The sequence below is a fragment of the Arvicanthis niloticus genome, chromosome 16, assembly GCF_011762505.2.
Source record: "Arvicanthis niloticus isolate mArvNil1 chromosome 16, mArvNil1.pat.X, whole genome shotgun sequence".
Lineage (NCBI taxonomy): Eukaryota > Metazoa > Chordata > Mammalia > Rodentia > Muridae > Arvicanthis > Arvicanthis niloticus.
This window is the reverse complement of record NC_047673.1, coordinates 17,658,725-17,674,371: the sequence shown is the minus strand read 5'-3', so window position 1 is coordinate 17,674,371 and position 15,647 is coordinate 17,658,725. Positions and strand designations below refer to the sequence as shown.

Genomic DNA, 15,647 nt, shown 5'->3' with positions numbered 1-15,647 from the left:
ACAGAGTCAAGGGACTGATGATCTTTAGCCTACGGCAATTAGAGAAGATGGGAAAGCAGTATTGATTGATGCCTTGGCCATCTTTTAAGCCCCAGGAAAGCAGACAGAGGCTGTGCCCTGACAACACATCTTCATTCTGTGAGCTGGGTTCCCCTTCCCACGAGACCCACGCTGGTCCTCTAAGTGAGAGAGCCATTTCATTTCCCTCCATGTCAATTTCACTACCTTTTATTTGATAGCCATCCCTGTCCCTGGGGATCTCTGTGGGCAATTTGAATAGTAGCCACAGAGACTTCAGTTTCTTCCAGTTCCTAGCACCTCTCGAGTCACACAAAGCCCTTTCTGTGTTCTCCCCTTCCATTCACATGACAGTGAGTCAAGTAGACCTGAGGCAGAAATGACGTTCACTATTTTAACAAGGAAAAAAAAAAACACTTTGATACGGTCTCCAAGAAAATGAATTTGTGCTAAAATTCATTCCCTGGCCCTTTCTGCCAAATGATGCCTTCTTTCAGCATAAAAATCACTCGTAATATTTTGACAGTTACATGTGTACCCAGAGAAAACAACGACAAGAACGCTATGACGATGACCAAAACCACAGCTACCAAAGCTGTGTTTAAAGAAGCAGCCCTAACTTCTACAGATGAAATCATATTGAACCGTTTTGTATTCAGCAGAGAACCATAAAAACAAACAAAAAACAAAAACACCCTAGAAGGCTAGAGTGGGCAGGTTTGAATGAAATACCAAGGTACCACTAACAACCAGCAGGTGGCAGAAGTGAGTTGCTAAGCTGACCCAAACCAAGAGATTGTTTTCCCTTTTCTGAGGGATGGATGGATGGAGTTTGTAAAGAAAAAAAAACTATAGGAAGCCAAGATCAGGAACAGATCCATCCGGGTAACAGAGACTTGGGAAAGAGAGAATATTTACAGGAGAGGAAAATGAGGAATAGGTTGGGGAAGACAGACAAGACATGAATGTACAGCTAGCTTTGGGTGACAAAGTTTCTCTCACAGATACATACAGGCATCCACACAGGGTCTAGGGTTTGAGTTTCTGTTCTACCCGCTGGCTAGACTCATCTCCTCTGAAGAAACAATCAAGTGTGTGGGTTTGGCTCTCTGCCCTCAGGACCTCAGACTCCTTTCCCTGCCTTTCCCAAAGCCATCAGAGACAGAAGGCTTGTCTGGGAGGGCACAATCCTGGAGACAGAGGTCACTGGGGTGGGGATGGGGGGTGGGAAGAGGATGGTGGGGAGAGATACCAGCTCATGGCCCTCTAGTCCCTGTCTCCCTCTTTTGCAGGGGGACATCTGCCCCCTTTCCACACGCCCAGGATAAAAATGAAGCAGCAGCAATTTTTATTGAGGGACCTAAACTGAAAATAGGTTTAAAACATAATTTAAAAAAATAAAACAGCAAAAGTAGCAAAAAATATATGACCTTTTAAAAAACATTTTCCTTTTTTTGTTTGTTTGTTTGTTTTTTAATATATAGCAACTGATGCCTCCCGGCCACCAGGAGCATCTCACCCGATGGGTAAATCTCTAGTAATGACCCTTTTAAAAAGACATGTAAATATATACTCAGATTTATACACTTTGTGTTTTCTTCATAGCTATGTACAGAGCCCCAAGTCTAGGGCTCAGCCCAAGGGCACATCATTGCTCCCAATCTCTCCCTCCCTGTCTTCTGGTACCAGGTATTTGGTCAGCAAAGCAAATTAGTATTGGAATTAAGAAGCTACTGGTACCATCCATCTGGAGCAGAGGTTGCCTTCAGTTAAGGCCTAAACAGAAACCTCACTGCTTCAGGAGCCCCAAGGCCTCTGCCACCAGAACACAAGGGGCTGATGGGTCAACAAGAACACTCAGGAAGCTCTCGCTTGCTTGCATGATGACTGTTCCACTTGCTTCTACTCCGCAGATATCCAAGCAGTGCCAGGCAGCAGGGTGGGTCTTGGTCCAACACCTGGGAAGGAGGCAGCAAGTACCTGCCCCTTGGCTCCTCTCTCACACAGCAGGCTAAGAAGAGGAAGAAGGGTCTTGGGGAGGATGGAGGGGTAGGCCACACCGGAAGGTCTCAGTCAGGCACTGGCTCTTGCCAGCAGCAAAAGAGGAGGAGAAAGGCAGTGTGTCCAGCAGGGAATTGTGGGTGAGGGGCACAGGTGATGACATAATGGGGGAAGGCTGGGGACGGTTGGTAGTCAGCGCCGTTTGAGTCCACCATTGGCAAGCTGGGTGGGGTGTCGGGGCAGACAGGGCTCCTCGGGTAACGGCTCATGAGAGAAGACAGAGTCCTCCCCTGAAGAGCAGGTAGAGCTCCGTGTGTCGGGAAAGCTGGGTGAGTACTGGTCCAGCGGCATGGACAGGTCCAGATACTCCTGTGACAGAAGAGGATTGGTGGGTGGTGCCCAGACATTCCTATGACAGTATCCCCTCAGGTACCTGTGTGATGATGGCCCAAGTTCCAGCCCAGGGCAGCCCTACCTGGTTGGAGGTCAAGGCCACAATGCGGTCCAGGTCTTCCACCAGCTGCTTGAAAGTAGGTCTCTGAGAGGGCACTGCGTGCCAGCAGTCCCTCATCATCATGTACCTGAAGCAGGACGGTGAGGTCAGAGAGAGGGGACAAAGGCAGATCTGGGCCAGAGGGCTTGGGGAGGGATGGAAAGACAGGCTACTCCCTGCACACCATGTTCCTGCTTCCTTCCGAGCCTGGCTCAGGACCTCGGGAACCTCCCATGAGCCATCATCATGAACCCCATATGCTGTCCCAACATCCAACCCCGCTTGCCAGTAGTGGACTCAAACAGCGCCGACTGTTAACCTTCCCAGACTTCCACCCCCACCCCCCACCCCGGAATCAAACTTACAGCTCATTGGTACAGTTACTGGGCTTGTCCATTCGATGGCCCTCCTTCAGCAGCTTGAAAAGTTCTTCCACAGGCACACCGGGGTATGGGGAGCCACCCAGAGTGAAGATCTCCCACAAGAGTACCCCAAAAGACCACCTACGGGAGAGCACAGTTCCACTCTGACTTAGCACAGGGCTAGGCTGCCCTAGGAGTTCTTTCCCAGAGTCCTCTTGAGAACTCAAGAGTAGTAGTAGGTCTGCATCTTGAACCTTTCCTGCCCCAACACGACCCTTAAGTTCAGGGGTCAGGGCACAGGAGACAAGAGGGGCAGCAAGACACTATGCAAAGAAGGCGGAAGTACACCGTTCACGGGACAAAACAATGCTTCCCATCCCCATTCCCCCCATCAGTCTAGCCATTGGAATCCTGGGTAATTGTGTATGTCAAACTCACACATCGCTCTGGTGGGTGTAGATCCGGTCAAACAATGCCTCAGGCGCCATCCACTTCACAGGCAGCCGGCCCTGCAAGCAACGGCGCATGCGTGTTGGAGGGTGACACAGAGGACTCATGAGGTGAACCGAAGATGACGGGGCTCAGGCCGTGAGGAGCCAAAGAGTTGGGAGCCAGGGCACGGGACACACATCCGCAGCCCATCCTACAAGCCCTTCGTTCTTAGACCACTCAACCCCACATGAGTACAGCAGAGACCCTGGAAACCTAGCAGCGTGGAGCCCCAGGCTATGCCGAGCAAAAAACTTACGTTGGTGGTTTTCTTATAATAGTCGATATGGTGAATGTCTCGAGCTAGGCCAAAGTCCGCGATCTTCATTACATTATCCTCTGTCACCAGGACATTCCTAGCAGCCAGGTCTCGGTGTATACACTGCAGAGAGAGGAAAGGACCAAGGGAGATGGCGACCCTGATCTGCCACTGAGACATCCAGTCTCTGCACCAGCGCTTACTATGTAGCTAGCAGCAGGACTGCGTTACCTCATGGGTCTTCTGCCCACACACCTCCACACCCTCTAGATCTTCCATACCCTCCAGGTGACCCTTCAAAAATATTCTTTAATTCCAGGCACCTGCAAGTGTAGCCTTCTCAGTCACGGTAGTGAACTCTCCTTTATGCCTTCTTTCTTGAGTCTAACCTCTAGCTTTGAGATTTGTACATCCAAAACAGACCACCTGGCCTATGCTAGGTCTGTGGAGGTGTGTGCGTGCTGAGGACTGTCCTCCCCAGCAGAGCAGTCTGCTCAAGCAAAGACACCGTGAGTACTGAAACCGTGCCGGGCATTTTCATAGACACCGTTAATTTTATCCTCACAATAATTCTACTACATAAAAAAATAAGTAGTCTGATTTTGTATTGGAAGAAATACAGGGGCTGGAGAGAAGAAGAGCATGGGTTGTCTGCTCTTTCAGAGGTCCTGAGTTCAATTCCTAGCAACCACATGCTGGCTCACAATCATCTATAACGGGATCTGAAGCCTCTTTTGTCATGCAGGCTTACATGCAAGTAGAGCACTCACATATACATATAACAAAACACATATATATATAAAACAAAACAATTTTTTCTGTTTTTTTTTTCTTTTTCTTTTTTTTTTCTTTTTTTCTTTTTTTTGGTTTTTCAAGACAGGGTTTCTCTGTGTAGCCCTGGCTGTCCAGGAATTCACTCTGTAAGCCTCGAACTCAGAAATCCGCCTGCCTTTGCCTCCCAAGTGCTGGAATTAAAGGCGTGCGCCACCACCGCCCAGCTTTTTTCTGTTTTTTTGAGACAGAGTTTTCTGTTAGTTTTGACTGTCCTAGAATTTGCTCTGTAGGCCAAGCTGTCCTCAAACTCAGAGATTGGCCTCTGCCACCCGAGTGCTTAGATTAAAGGCTTACACCACCACTGCCCAGCAAATAAATAAATCTTAAAAAGAAAAGAAAAAAAAAATAAAGGCCGGACTCAGTGGCACATGCTTGTAATTCCAGCCCTTGAGAGACTGAGGCAGGATAATTACACATTTCAGCCCAGTCTATGCTACACAATGAATCAGGCTGGTCTCTGTTACAAAAATTAGTGGGACCTTAAATTCAAAAAGTAAAAACATATAAATTAAAAATAGCTGCCTGACAGTTCCTCAACCTAGAACTGACCTTAATACTTGCATGTAATTCAAATGGTATAAAAGCAAAAAGGAGGATGGGAAATGGAATAGGCGGTCTCTGGGGGGGGAGGGGGGTTAAATGGCGGAAAGAGGATGACATCTGTAATGTAAATAAAATATTCAATGAAAAAAGTATACGCAGAAAGCAGTTACATAGACTCACACCTAATTCAATCTGATCTGAAGGCTACAAGGGCTGTTCCAACTCTGAAAGCCTAATAGAACACAAGGGGCCAGTTTCCATGCACCCACGGCTCGAAAGGATTAACAGTTGTAAGCTGGAGACAGGCATGGTAGCCCATGCTAGCATCCCAGCATCAGAGATACTGAGGCAGAAGGACCGTGAGCCCGAGGATAAGGTAGTCATAAATTGGAGTGCTAGCCAGGTCCAGTCCCACCCTGCCTTTTTCGGGGAGGGGTGCATTCAGTCTCCACACCTTCTTAGAGGCAAGATACTCCATGCCCCGAGCCACCTGATAAGCACAGGACACCAGATCTTTGGAGGACAGCTGTTCCTCGGGGTTGTGGCTAGGGTTGTAGCAGTACTCCAGCCCAGGAGGTCTCCGGGCCTGCAGATACTCCCGAAGATTGCCTTTGGAGGCATACTCCACGATGACATACAGAGGACCTGAGAGGACAGAGATGGCAACCACAGGTCAGGCAATAAGTCAGCAAGGGGAGCTCCACCTAACAGAAGCCCCTCCTCCTGGTGTCATCGCCCACTGTCTGCCGTGCCTAATCAAACTCTTTCCTGCTTCCAACAGAGGGGAACGGGTAAAGTCATTCTGCCTGAAGAGAGCCAGAAGATTCTTCCCGGTATAGGCCAGAAAGTTCCCAAGCAAAGCTGGGGTGGGTGCCCTAATGTAGACTGAAGAACCTCAGTGTTCCTGTTCACATGGGGAATCTAGGTGTTGGTGAGTAATCTTAAATGAACGCTGATCAGTTTGGCCCAGCTCCTGGGCATCATGTTAACCCCCCTGCCAAGGCAGTTTCTCCACTGATGCCCAGAGGCCGGACCTGCCCTAGGAGCCACCTACCATCCTGGGTGCACGCCCCCAGCAGGTTGATGATATTCTTGTGCTTCCCGATCATTTTCATCATCTCCATCTCTGAGATCAGATCCGACAGGTCCTTCTCCGTTGCATCGGCTTCACATGCAAACCAGAGAGCAGGGTGAGGGAGGAGGGAGGAAGCGGATCCTGAAGGAGTCCCCTTTTCTCCAGGACTCCCCTTCTTTCCTCCCGCTTCCCACCCAGGAGCCACTACTACCATGTGAAGGTGGCTGGAGACACCACAAGAAAAATCAGCCAATTGTGGGACTAAGATGAGCACCTGAGCCCAAGACAACATTAAGAATAAAGTGAGATTTAAACACTCGTGGTGTGACATCCCCCTCCGGTCAGTTAAGTGTAGCAGGTGTGAGCAGTGACCGCATCACAGGATGTCTTTAGTTGGGTCCAGAAAGGAAAGAGACTACTCTATAGGACACAGCTCTACTCACACTTTAACATCTTCACGGCCACTTTGGTCACACGGTTGGGTTTGTCCTTATCCAGCCCGATGGCCTCAGCCAACACCACCTGCCCGAAGCAGCCCTCGCCAAGCGGTTTGCCTAAGACCAGTCTTGAGTGGGAAACAAGCAGTGAGTGACAATTAGGACTGGACAAATGTGCAGTGACAGTCAGGGCTGCTGAAGGTCAACATCCCCACACCTCCATTTTTCAAGACAGTAGAGCTGGCTGTCCTAGAACTAACTTGATCTGTAGATCAGGCTGGCCTTGAACTCAAAGATCTGTCTACCTCTGCCTCCCAAGTGCTAGGATCAAAGGTGTGTGACACTAATAATTTATATAATTATAATTTATTTTATGTATATAAGTACACTGTAGCTGTCTTCAGATGCACCAGAGGAGGGCATCGGTTGTAAGCTGCCATGTGGTTGCTGGGACTTGAACTCAGGACCTCTGGAAGAGCAGTCGGTGCTTTTAACCAGCTGAGCCATCTCTCCAGCCCCTAGATCAAGATCTTATATGACAGCTCATCCCCATTTCTTCTGGGACGTCACTCAACTGAGAGCAGGAAGTAGCGGGGCTATGTCTAGAGGCAGCTCAAGTACTTTCACTGCCTAGCAGGTCCCAGCATACACAATTCCTACAGCTAGAACCAAAGCGTGTGCCCTCCCTGCCTCCCCCCCCAGTCTGAAGTGGAAAATTACAGCAGTGCCACCTGTCACGAGGCAGCTCCCAGCGGGGGTCCTCGGGGAGTTCATATTCGGAGACTCCAGCTAGCATAGGGGTCCCGCTGGAGGAGAGTCGTGAAGGCCGAACCAGGAGAACCCCCGAGTTCATGGATGCACTGGAGTCAGCTGACACCTGTAAGAAAGAGTGGGGTCACCCTTCTAGCAAGGAGAGGGTGAGTGGTTGCCAACTCCTCCCCAATCCCCAGCCTTTTAAAAAAAAAAAATCCATAACACAAATTTGCTTCTATTCCTAACAGTGTGGTAGGGAGAAGAAAAAGAAAAGAAAAGGAAAAAAAAACCCATGAGGGGAGAAGCTCTGACTGAGCAATCTCCACCATCAAAAGGTCTTTCCAGAGCCAGGCAGCGGTGGCGCACACCTTTAATCCCAGCACTTGGAGGCTAGGGCAGATGATCTCTGCGTTCAAGGCCAGCCTGGTCTACAAAGTCTATTCCAGGACAGCCAGGGCTACACAGAGAAACCTTGTCCTGAAAAATCAAAAGACAAGTAAAAAGTCTTTCTGGGCACCACTTTACTCACTTAATGAATGAGCATAACAAATATACCTCTTTGAGCTTAATGTTTCATAACAGAACTAATTGCTCTTTTTCTTGTCCCCAGCTTGACTTGGCAAAAACTCTGCCTCAGCTTTATGGATTCCCAGTCGTCCCTAAAGGCACCTTTCCAGGTCAGCGGTGGTCTGAGGGATGATTCATCTTTCACACACCTGTACCTTCTAACCCATTTCCTCCCTCCGTGTTTCTCTGTGGCCAGGGTGCAAGGTGGACAGGCGTGGAGCCAGAGTTAGTTTATAACGTTCCAATGTGTCTGGTCCAGAAGTTGAAGCAAAGTCCAAAGTGGGAGATGAGGAACAAGCAGGAGGGTAGGGAAGGGAGTAGGCCCTGGAGGCCCTGGAGGCCCGGCAAGAGGAGACAAGACAGTGATGAGCCTGCAAATCCCCCATCTACTTTCTGTTACCTGTCTGCGCAGAGGGATGCTCTTGGCCAGCTTGTGCACAGCCATCTGGCTATGGAAGTCGCTCTTCTTGGTGCCGCTCTTCATCTTGTAGATGATGACAGAGCCCACCATACAGGAGATCAGGAAGGCCCCGGTGCAGTAGATAATAATCTCCAGGTAGAGAGGTGAGGTCATCACGGCTGGTCTCTCTTCCAGGGCTGAGTCAGTGTGGACAGGATGTCAGCAGGTCACGAGGGCTTCACTCACAAGAGGTGTGCCCCATGAGAAACCCAGTACCTGCCCCTTTCCCCTGGGATCCTGGCATCAAAGGACCAGGCACCTTGGGACCTCTGAGGTAATCCTTAAACATCCTTAAACTCAAACCCCATGGAGGGTAAATACAACCTAGGTTATCCTGCCAAGCAAGCCCAACACTCATCAACTCCGAGCCAACTTGCTTAGCTGACCACTTGGTTAGATGGGCACCAAAGACCCTATAGAAGCTCAATGTTGTGCACACATATCATGTGGAAACAGGCTGTTATGCCCAAGAGACCAGACAGTCCTCAAAGGACATGGCAGGGTGGGACTCAGAGTGAGACCTAATGAATCCTCATCCTATGTCTTACTAAACACCTGTCACCTCTGTTAGATCAGATCAGTAAATAGCTAAAACATGGGCAGAGTAAATATAATGTCTAAATATGTCTCTAGATGAAAAAAGACTATGTATTTGGCAGTTTTAAAGAAATCTATTCATGGCCCCCATAGTATGCTTAAAATGTAAGGAAATGGGATGGGGGGGGGGCGGATATCATTTTCCCATGTCCTTTCATCTCTATTTAGAATTCATACTGTTTGGCTAGTTTTATGTTAACTTGACACACACTAAAGTCACCCATAAAGTGCCTCCATAAGGGTGGGCTATAGGCAGGCCTGTAGGGCATTTTCTTAATTAGTGATTGATAGGGGGAGGGCCCAGCCCATTGTGGGCGGTACCATCCAGGTATTCCTGGATGTTATAAGAAAGCAGGCTGAGTAAGCAGCACTCCTTCATGGCCTCTGCACCAGCCTCCAGCCTCCAGCCTCCAGCCTCCAGCCTCCAGCCTCCAGCCTCCAGCCTCCAGGTTCCTGCTCTGTTTCTGCCACCCCCACCCCCACCCCAACTGCCTTTGATGATGAACTTGGGTGCTATGGAAGAATAAGGGAAATAAGTATTTAACTCTTTCCTTCCCAAGCTGCTTTTGGTAGCAGTGTTTCTCTGCTGCAGTAGGGATTGCAGCTAAGATCACACACTCAACTCCACTTGCTGGTTAGTCTACCTTTCCCTTCACCAGAAGAAAGGGCGCCTACCTACTGGAACCTCCTTGCCCTGCCCTCCTCCAACAGTCCTCCCTTTAAAACCTCAGCCAGACAAAGTGACACTCTAAGAGTCCTCCCAACCCTGAGAGTCCTCCCAGCCCAATAAGGAAACAGAGCTGATGACAGAGGAAGGATTCTGTTTGTTGTCTGTCCATCCCCACCTCCCCCCCACTATCAAGTGTCAGGAAATGAGGATTCACAGGGAGCACTGACTAAACAGAGACAATGACAAAGACAGGATGCTTCTCCGCCAGCGGCAGTGTGTGAGACTGCTGGGCAAGCAAGGTGGAAGGGAAGAGTAGAGAAGGTATGCACTTAGCGGCCACAGAAGAGCAGCTCTCAGGCCACATGCAAGCAAAACCATACTGGTCCTGTGGTCACCAGTCCACCACCCAGCAAGGCCACAGGCTCCTTCCTTCCTGGGTAGCACACTGACACAGATCTCCCCACTTGGGAGGGCAGGCTAGGAGGGATGCCCAGAGAGGTCAAATGGGTACCACCAGGCCTCCTGAATGGTTAAGACAGGCCTTTCTTAGACAGCTAAGTTGGCTATCTGGGTATTTCAATCAAAGTGCAGAGTGGAATGAAGCAATACTCCAGGGGAGCTGGAAGCTCATATTGGCCAAGAACCTGTATTTGTGAAGAGGTTCATGGCTTTTCTTGGGACTGGCTAAAGAAGATCCCGTCATTCAAACCCTCTGTACCAAATGGATGAGGGAAGATGCTATACCCAAGGATGGAGGGAGCCTGTACTGGAAAGGCCCGCAGCAAAGTAAACCCAGAGCTCACACATGCATTACATTGACCAGGGAGAGAACCAGATATACATGTACAAGGGGAGGCTGCCACGTCACTTCCTGAAAATCCAGGAACTCCCCCTGCTTGTGCCTCAAAGCCAGAGCAGAAAAGGGCACACAGCAGACGGGAGGCATCCCCTTCTGCCTCTCCCCAGCCCTGTAATTGATGCGCTGCTCCCATGGCAAAGGCAGGACCCGGAAAGGATCAGTGCAGTGTATACCTTCCAGAACGGTCAACCATGCAGAGTGATGGGAGAGTCCGATAGAGTTACCCGCCAAGCACGTATACTCCCCCGCATCCTCAAAGGAGACATTCCGTAGATGAAGCACCTCCATTTCCTTGTCGGTGGTATTAACGCCAGCAGTCTAGAAGAGACGACGGAAGCAAAATGGACAAGCACAGGACATGAGACCTCAGAGAGGTGGAGAAATGGAGGGGACAGAAAAAGGGACCAAAACCAGAGGAAGAAACACTCCCCAGCATCTCCTTTGCAACAAGGCAAAAAAAAACCACCAGCCAGCGAGACCTGTTAGAGGAAAACAGTGAGGCTCTGAGGGAGGCTTCTCCGGCAGACCTGAGGAGACGACGCTTGGTTATGACCCTTCACCAGACGCTGGCAGCCACTGGCCCAGCCAAGCATGCGGGCGGTGGGCAGCATGGAGAAATGAGGCCTGGCAGGTAGGGGGCTGTTTGGTTTTAGGTAAAGAGAGTTCGTGGGTACAGATGGCAGAGGAAAAAAAGGCAGTCCCCTAACCCTCCCCAACACACACACACACACACACACACACACACACGACCTGCAGATACTGGTCTGAAAGAGAATATCTGGTCCCTTCTCTTATTCACTATTGAAAACTTCAGTCCGAAGCATCATTCCTAACGTCTCATAAGTCCACAGACAGGCACAAGTACTTAAACACAGACACACAGACACATACACACACACACACACACACACACACACACACACACACACACACACACAGAGAAGTGGAGGAGAAGGAGGAGGAGGAGGATGAGGAGGAGGAGAGAGAGAGAGAGAGAAAGAGAGAGAGAGAGAGAGAGAGAGAGAGAGAGAGAGAGAGAGAACATATACATAAGGCACAAAGGGAACCACAGATAACCAACACAGTACCAAACCAAACCAGCCTCCCAAGCCAGGGATTTTTCCATGGCTCTGGGCATTAGGAACACAGTAGGAGAAAGGTAGAATTGGTACTGGCTTCCCAACCTGCCCCAGCAGCGTGGAGCCTAAATCAAGTACCCAGTATAGGGTCCCATCCATTCCCCCCCATTACCTTTTGCCACAGGTCTGGTGACAGTGAGCCACGCAGACTGGTTAGCTTCACCAATATAATTGGAAACCTTACACACATACTCCCCGCTCTGGGCCTCTGTCACATTGAACAGGGTCAGCACCTCCGCATCCGAGCTATTAATCCCCGAATGCTGGAACAAACCAACGACACACCAGTCAGTTGGGCAAACATGGAGATGTGGCTGCACTGCGCTCCTGGGTGACTTCCAGCCCGAGGAGCCAAGGCAAGGGAGACACTGAGACCTACAGTCTTCTCTTCTGAGTGGGACAAAATGAAACGGCTAGTAAAAGTGGATAGAGAAGGAAAGCTAAAAGAGAAAACAGGAGGGAAGGGACAGGGGAGAAGAAAAAGGGAAATGGGGAGAGGAAAGAGGAGGAGGAAAGGGCAGGGGGTCAGAGGAGGGGTCACTGTCCCAAAGCAAATTTTCAGTCTATGTTAAACTCCTTCCTCCAAGACCAGGGTGGAGCTTGTAATTGGAGAACAAGCTCCAAAAGGCCCAAAGTTAGAGCTGGGCCCCTTTCTTCCAGAATGTTTTCAGCTTCAGTGGCAGAGAGAAAGGGACAGTCAGTAAATCTCTAGGACAGCCAAGACAGGGGAGGATGAGGTCTAACTTCTGGTTACTCCTGCTGCAAGATTCACTGGAGACTTTGCCAGAGCTCCCTGGATTAATGGAGCACTCGGACAATGAGAGTCTGGGAGCGAGAGGAAGAGGGAAGAAAAAAGTCATTACTCCCCAGGCGATTTAGAATTTATAGGTGGCATTTGCTTCTCCAACTGTGCAAGCAACGCCCTTATCGCTGACCTTGTTCGCCAAAAGATTGTAACTTAGGAAAAACAAGCAGGAAGACAACCACATTTGTGGTTGGAAGGCTGTGTCCCCGGGGCCACAAGCAAGCAAGAGCGTCTGTCAATGTCTTCCTTGAGTAACTGACCCAAGATCCGGGGCCACTCTCAGAGCTCTTTGGGAACCAACCACCAGTGTCACCCACCCCACCCTCTGTTCCCAGATCACCCCCCTTTTCTGCTGTCACCAGCCTGTGGCCAGATCCCTACTAGGATAGAGTATGTGCCTTATGGGTAAGGCTGAGCCCAAATCCCAGGCACACCTGGTCACCTTCCCAGCAAACTGGCCAAGAATGAGGTTAAGATTACCTTCAGGACCTGGACATACGGCAAGTTGTCTGGACCGATCTTACTCCCGTTCACCTCGATGTGCTTCAGCCACTGGATGTGAGGCTGTGGATCACTGTACACCTTACACATGAACTCCACGTTGCTGCCCAGGGCCACTGTCTTGTTGGCAGGCAGCCCTGCCTGCAGGATGGGCCGGTGAGGGGATCGTTCTGTGGAGGCACCGGGAGGACAGGCATGTTAGACTCTTCACTGGCCTGGTCATAATTGGGATGCAGACCTCCCCAGTATCCTACCTTCTGCTTCTGTTAAACTCCAACCCCTCAAACCTGATTTGAGAGGAGGGATACCATTTCCTCCAGTCCTGCATCCACATTTTCAGATACAACCAAGTTTCTTGTCTAAATAGAGATGACCCCCCACCACCCCACCCCTCACCCAGATTCCAGCATCTTAGGCCCTTCCCAGACCCCCCAGATTAGAATCTTCTCCCTGGGCTACATCAGTGCCAAGGCAGATGTTTGTTGTGAGGCTTTGGACCATAGCATCTTTGGAGCAGAAGACCCAGAACCTTTTCAATCACAGCCCTGAGATACAATACACTATTCTTCCTGTTTTCCAGAATACTACCAAGTGAACATAACAAGGATTCTGCATTTCAAGGCACCTGGCCTCTGCACCCCAGTATGTGCACTTGGTTTATATAGCCACTCTAATGGTGCCTGTACTGCAAAGACACAAAGGACAAAGTTCAGGGCAAGGACTTAAAGACCCTGGCATGTTAGTGGTGTTCTTTAAGCAACAGCTACTCTATTTCTCATTGCTGCATCAAGCTGTGACTTCCTAGACATGGAGTGTAACAGGAGCTGTTTAAAGGAGCCAGAATAGTTGTGCATGCCTTAAATTCCAGCACTCAGGTAGATCTTCAGTGAGTTCTAGGGAAGCCTAGTAAATTCCAGGTAGCCTGGGATACATAGAGATACTTTGTCTCAAAAATAAATAAATGAAAGGAAGGGAGAAAAGTGAGGCTTAAGGCAGACCAGTGATAGAAAGAAAGATAAAGAAAAAGAAAGATGAGACTTAAGACAGGCCCAAGCCTATATATAATCTTAGCACCTGAGAGGTTGGAGCAGGAGGATGGCCATGAGTTCAAAGTCAGGCTGAGTTATACAGTGAGTTCCACAGCTGTCTGGGCTAAAGTCTGAGATCATATCTCAAATTGAAAAGAAAGAAGAAATGAAGAGAGGAAGGGAGGAAGGAAGGGAGAAAGGGAGGGAGGGAGGGAAGGAGGGAGGGAGGGAGGGAGGGAGGGAGGGAGAAAGGGAGGGAGGGAGGGAGGGAGGGAAGGAGGAAAAAGCAAAGCTCAGAGCGGAAAGTTTAGCACCAAATGTCCAGATCCCATCCTAGGACCTCAGACTCCTACGCTGCCTTTTCCTACCACGCCCTGCCTCTGACTAACTCTTGCCCACTCGGCCCCGCCTTCTTACCCACGACGTCAAGCTGGTAGGTGTGGTTAATGCTCCCATACTCATTCTCCACGATGCAGGTGTAGTTGCCCTTGTCAGAAGGCACCACAGAGTCCATTATGATGCTCCAGGTGGCATAACGAACCTACGGGCACAGACAAGGGCTTTGCTGAGGGACGAGAGCAGCGCACATGCCCAGTTCTGCACTGTTAGCCACACAAAGCACAGAAAGACTGGTTTCTGACCTATTCACACTCAGAACCCTTCCTGCAAACCAAAACTAGCAAGGTATGAAGACCAGCTTCATGGCAGCACTCAGGAGCAGCGGCGATCTGGACAAACACGCCTTTGGCAAATTCTCCTAAGCTCATTGGGAATCTTCTCCATGTCTGTCAACTTCATTCCTATGCCTGATGTGACAAGTTTCACAAGTTATCCCCTCAGGGTTGGCTCCGTGGATAAAGGCACTTGCCACACTGAGTGGAAGGAAACAAGCAATTTCTGCGAGTTGTCCTCTGCCCTCCAAGTACACACCATTGCTTGCACATGTGCACACAAAATAAATGAATATGTAATAAATAACACAGAGACCCTATCTCTTCTTCTAGTTGAGTCTGGTCAGATCTATCATCCACTGTGCCCCCCTGCTTTTCACCGAGGAACTGTGGCAGGCTGCTTACCACAGCTGCCCTTTGACATTCGCCTTCCTATGTGGTTACAAAATCTTAACTTGCAAACAAAAAGAACTAAGCAGTAGTGGCGGACACTTTTAATCCCAGTACTCAATCAAGAGGTGGAGAAAGTTCTGGGCCAGCCTGATCTATAGAGGTTAACCAGAGCTACACATAAAAACCCTGGCTGGGGTGGGGGTGGGGTGGGGGGAGAAGAGGACCAAATAAATAATAAAGAAAAAAATCTAGTGTGTGTGTGTATGTGTGTGTGTGTTATGTGCACATGCGAGTGTAGGTGTTCACAAAAGCCCTGAAGCTAAAGTTATAGGTGGTTATGAGTTGCCCGATGTGAGTGTTAGAAACCAGACTCTGGTCCTCTGGAACAGAGTAGTATATGTTTAACCACTAAGCTGTCTTTCTAGCTAGCCCCTCCTACTTTTCTTATAGGAGCAAATAGAAGCCATGCATGGTGGCACAGCCTTGTGATCTCAGCACTTGGAAGGCTAAGACAGAAGAACTGGGAGTTCAGGCCAGTCTGGAGCATAGAGAGAAGGAACACACACTCACCCACACACACACAACACACAAGAGTCAAAACGGTATGAGAAAAGAGACTCTAGGGGAGATGAGACATATTTGGGGACCTTAGGGAATCATCAGATCTCTGAGGAAGAGATTCTCATCAAAATG

At 49.5% G+C, this 15,647-nt stretch overlaps 1 protein-coding gene across 7 annotated transcripts in view; it reads right to left on the bottom strand.

The window, feature by feature from the left end:
- Nucleotides 1-398: 398 nt before the first annotated feature.
- The window catches only part of Fgfr1 (fibroblast growth factor receptor 1), a 57,481-nt gene continuing 42,232 nt past the window's right edge, over nt 399-15,647 (bottom strand). For 2 of the 7 annotated variants that reach the window (XM_034521026.3, XM_034521027.3), the window contains exons 6-18: nt 14,308-14,431; nt 12,842-13,032; nt 10,591-10,735; nt 8,226-8,428; nt 7,243-7,388; nt 6,518-6,639; nt 6,054-6,164; nt 5,454-5,644; nt 3,623-3,745; nt 3,313-3,383; nt 2,878-3,015; nt 2,495-2,600; nt 399-2,388 (exon numbers count right to left, since the gene is read on the bottom strand). In XM_034521026.3, the coding sequence (XP_034376917.1) occupies nt 2,212-2,388; nt 2,495-2,600; nt 2,878-3,015; nt 3,313-3,383; nt 3,623-3,745; nt 5,454-5,644; nt 6,054-6,164; nt 6,518-6,639; nt 7,243-7,388; nt 8,226-8,428; nt 10,591-10,735; nt 12,842-13,032; nt 14,308-14,431 (1,848 nt within the window). In that variant the 3' untranslated portion in view covers nt 399-2,211. The remainder of the gene's footprint in view (nt 2,389-2,494; nt 2,601-2,877; nt 3,016-3,312; nt 3,384-3,622; nt 3,746-5,453; nt 5,645-6,053; nt 6,165-6,517; nt 6,640-7,242; nt 7,389-8,225; nt 8,429-10,590; nt 10,736-12,841; nt 13,033-14,307; nt 14,432-15,647) is intronic. The other 5 variants (XM_076913934.1, XM_076913935.1, XM_076913936.1 and 2 more) reach the window with 3 other exon arrangements.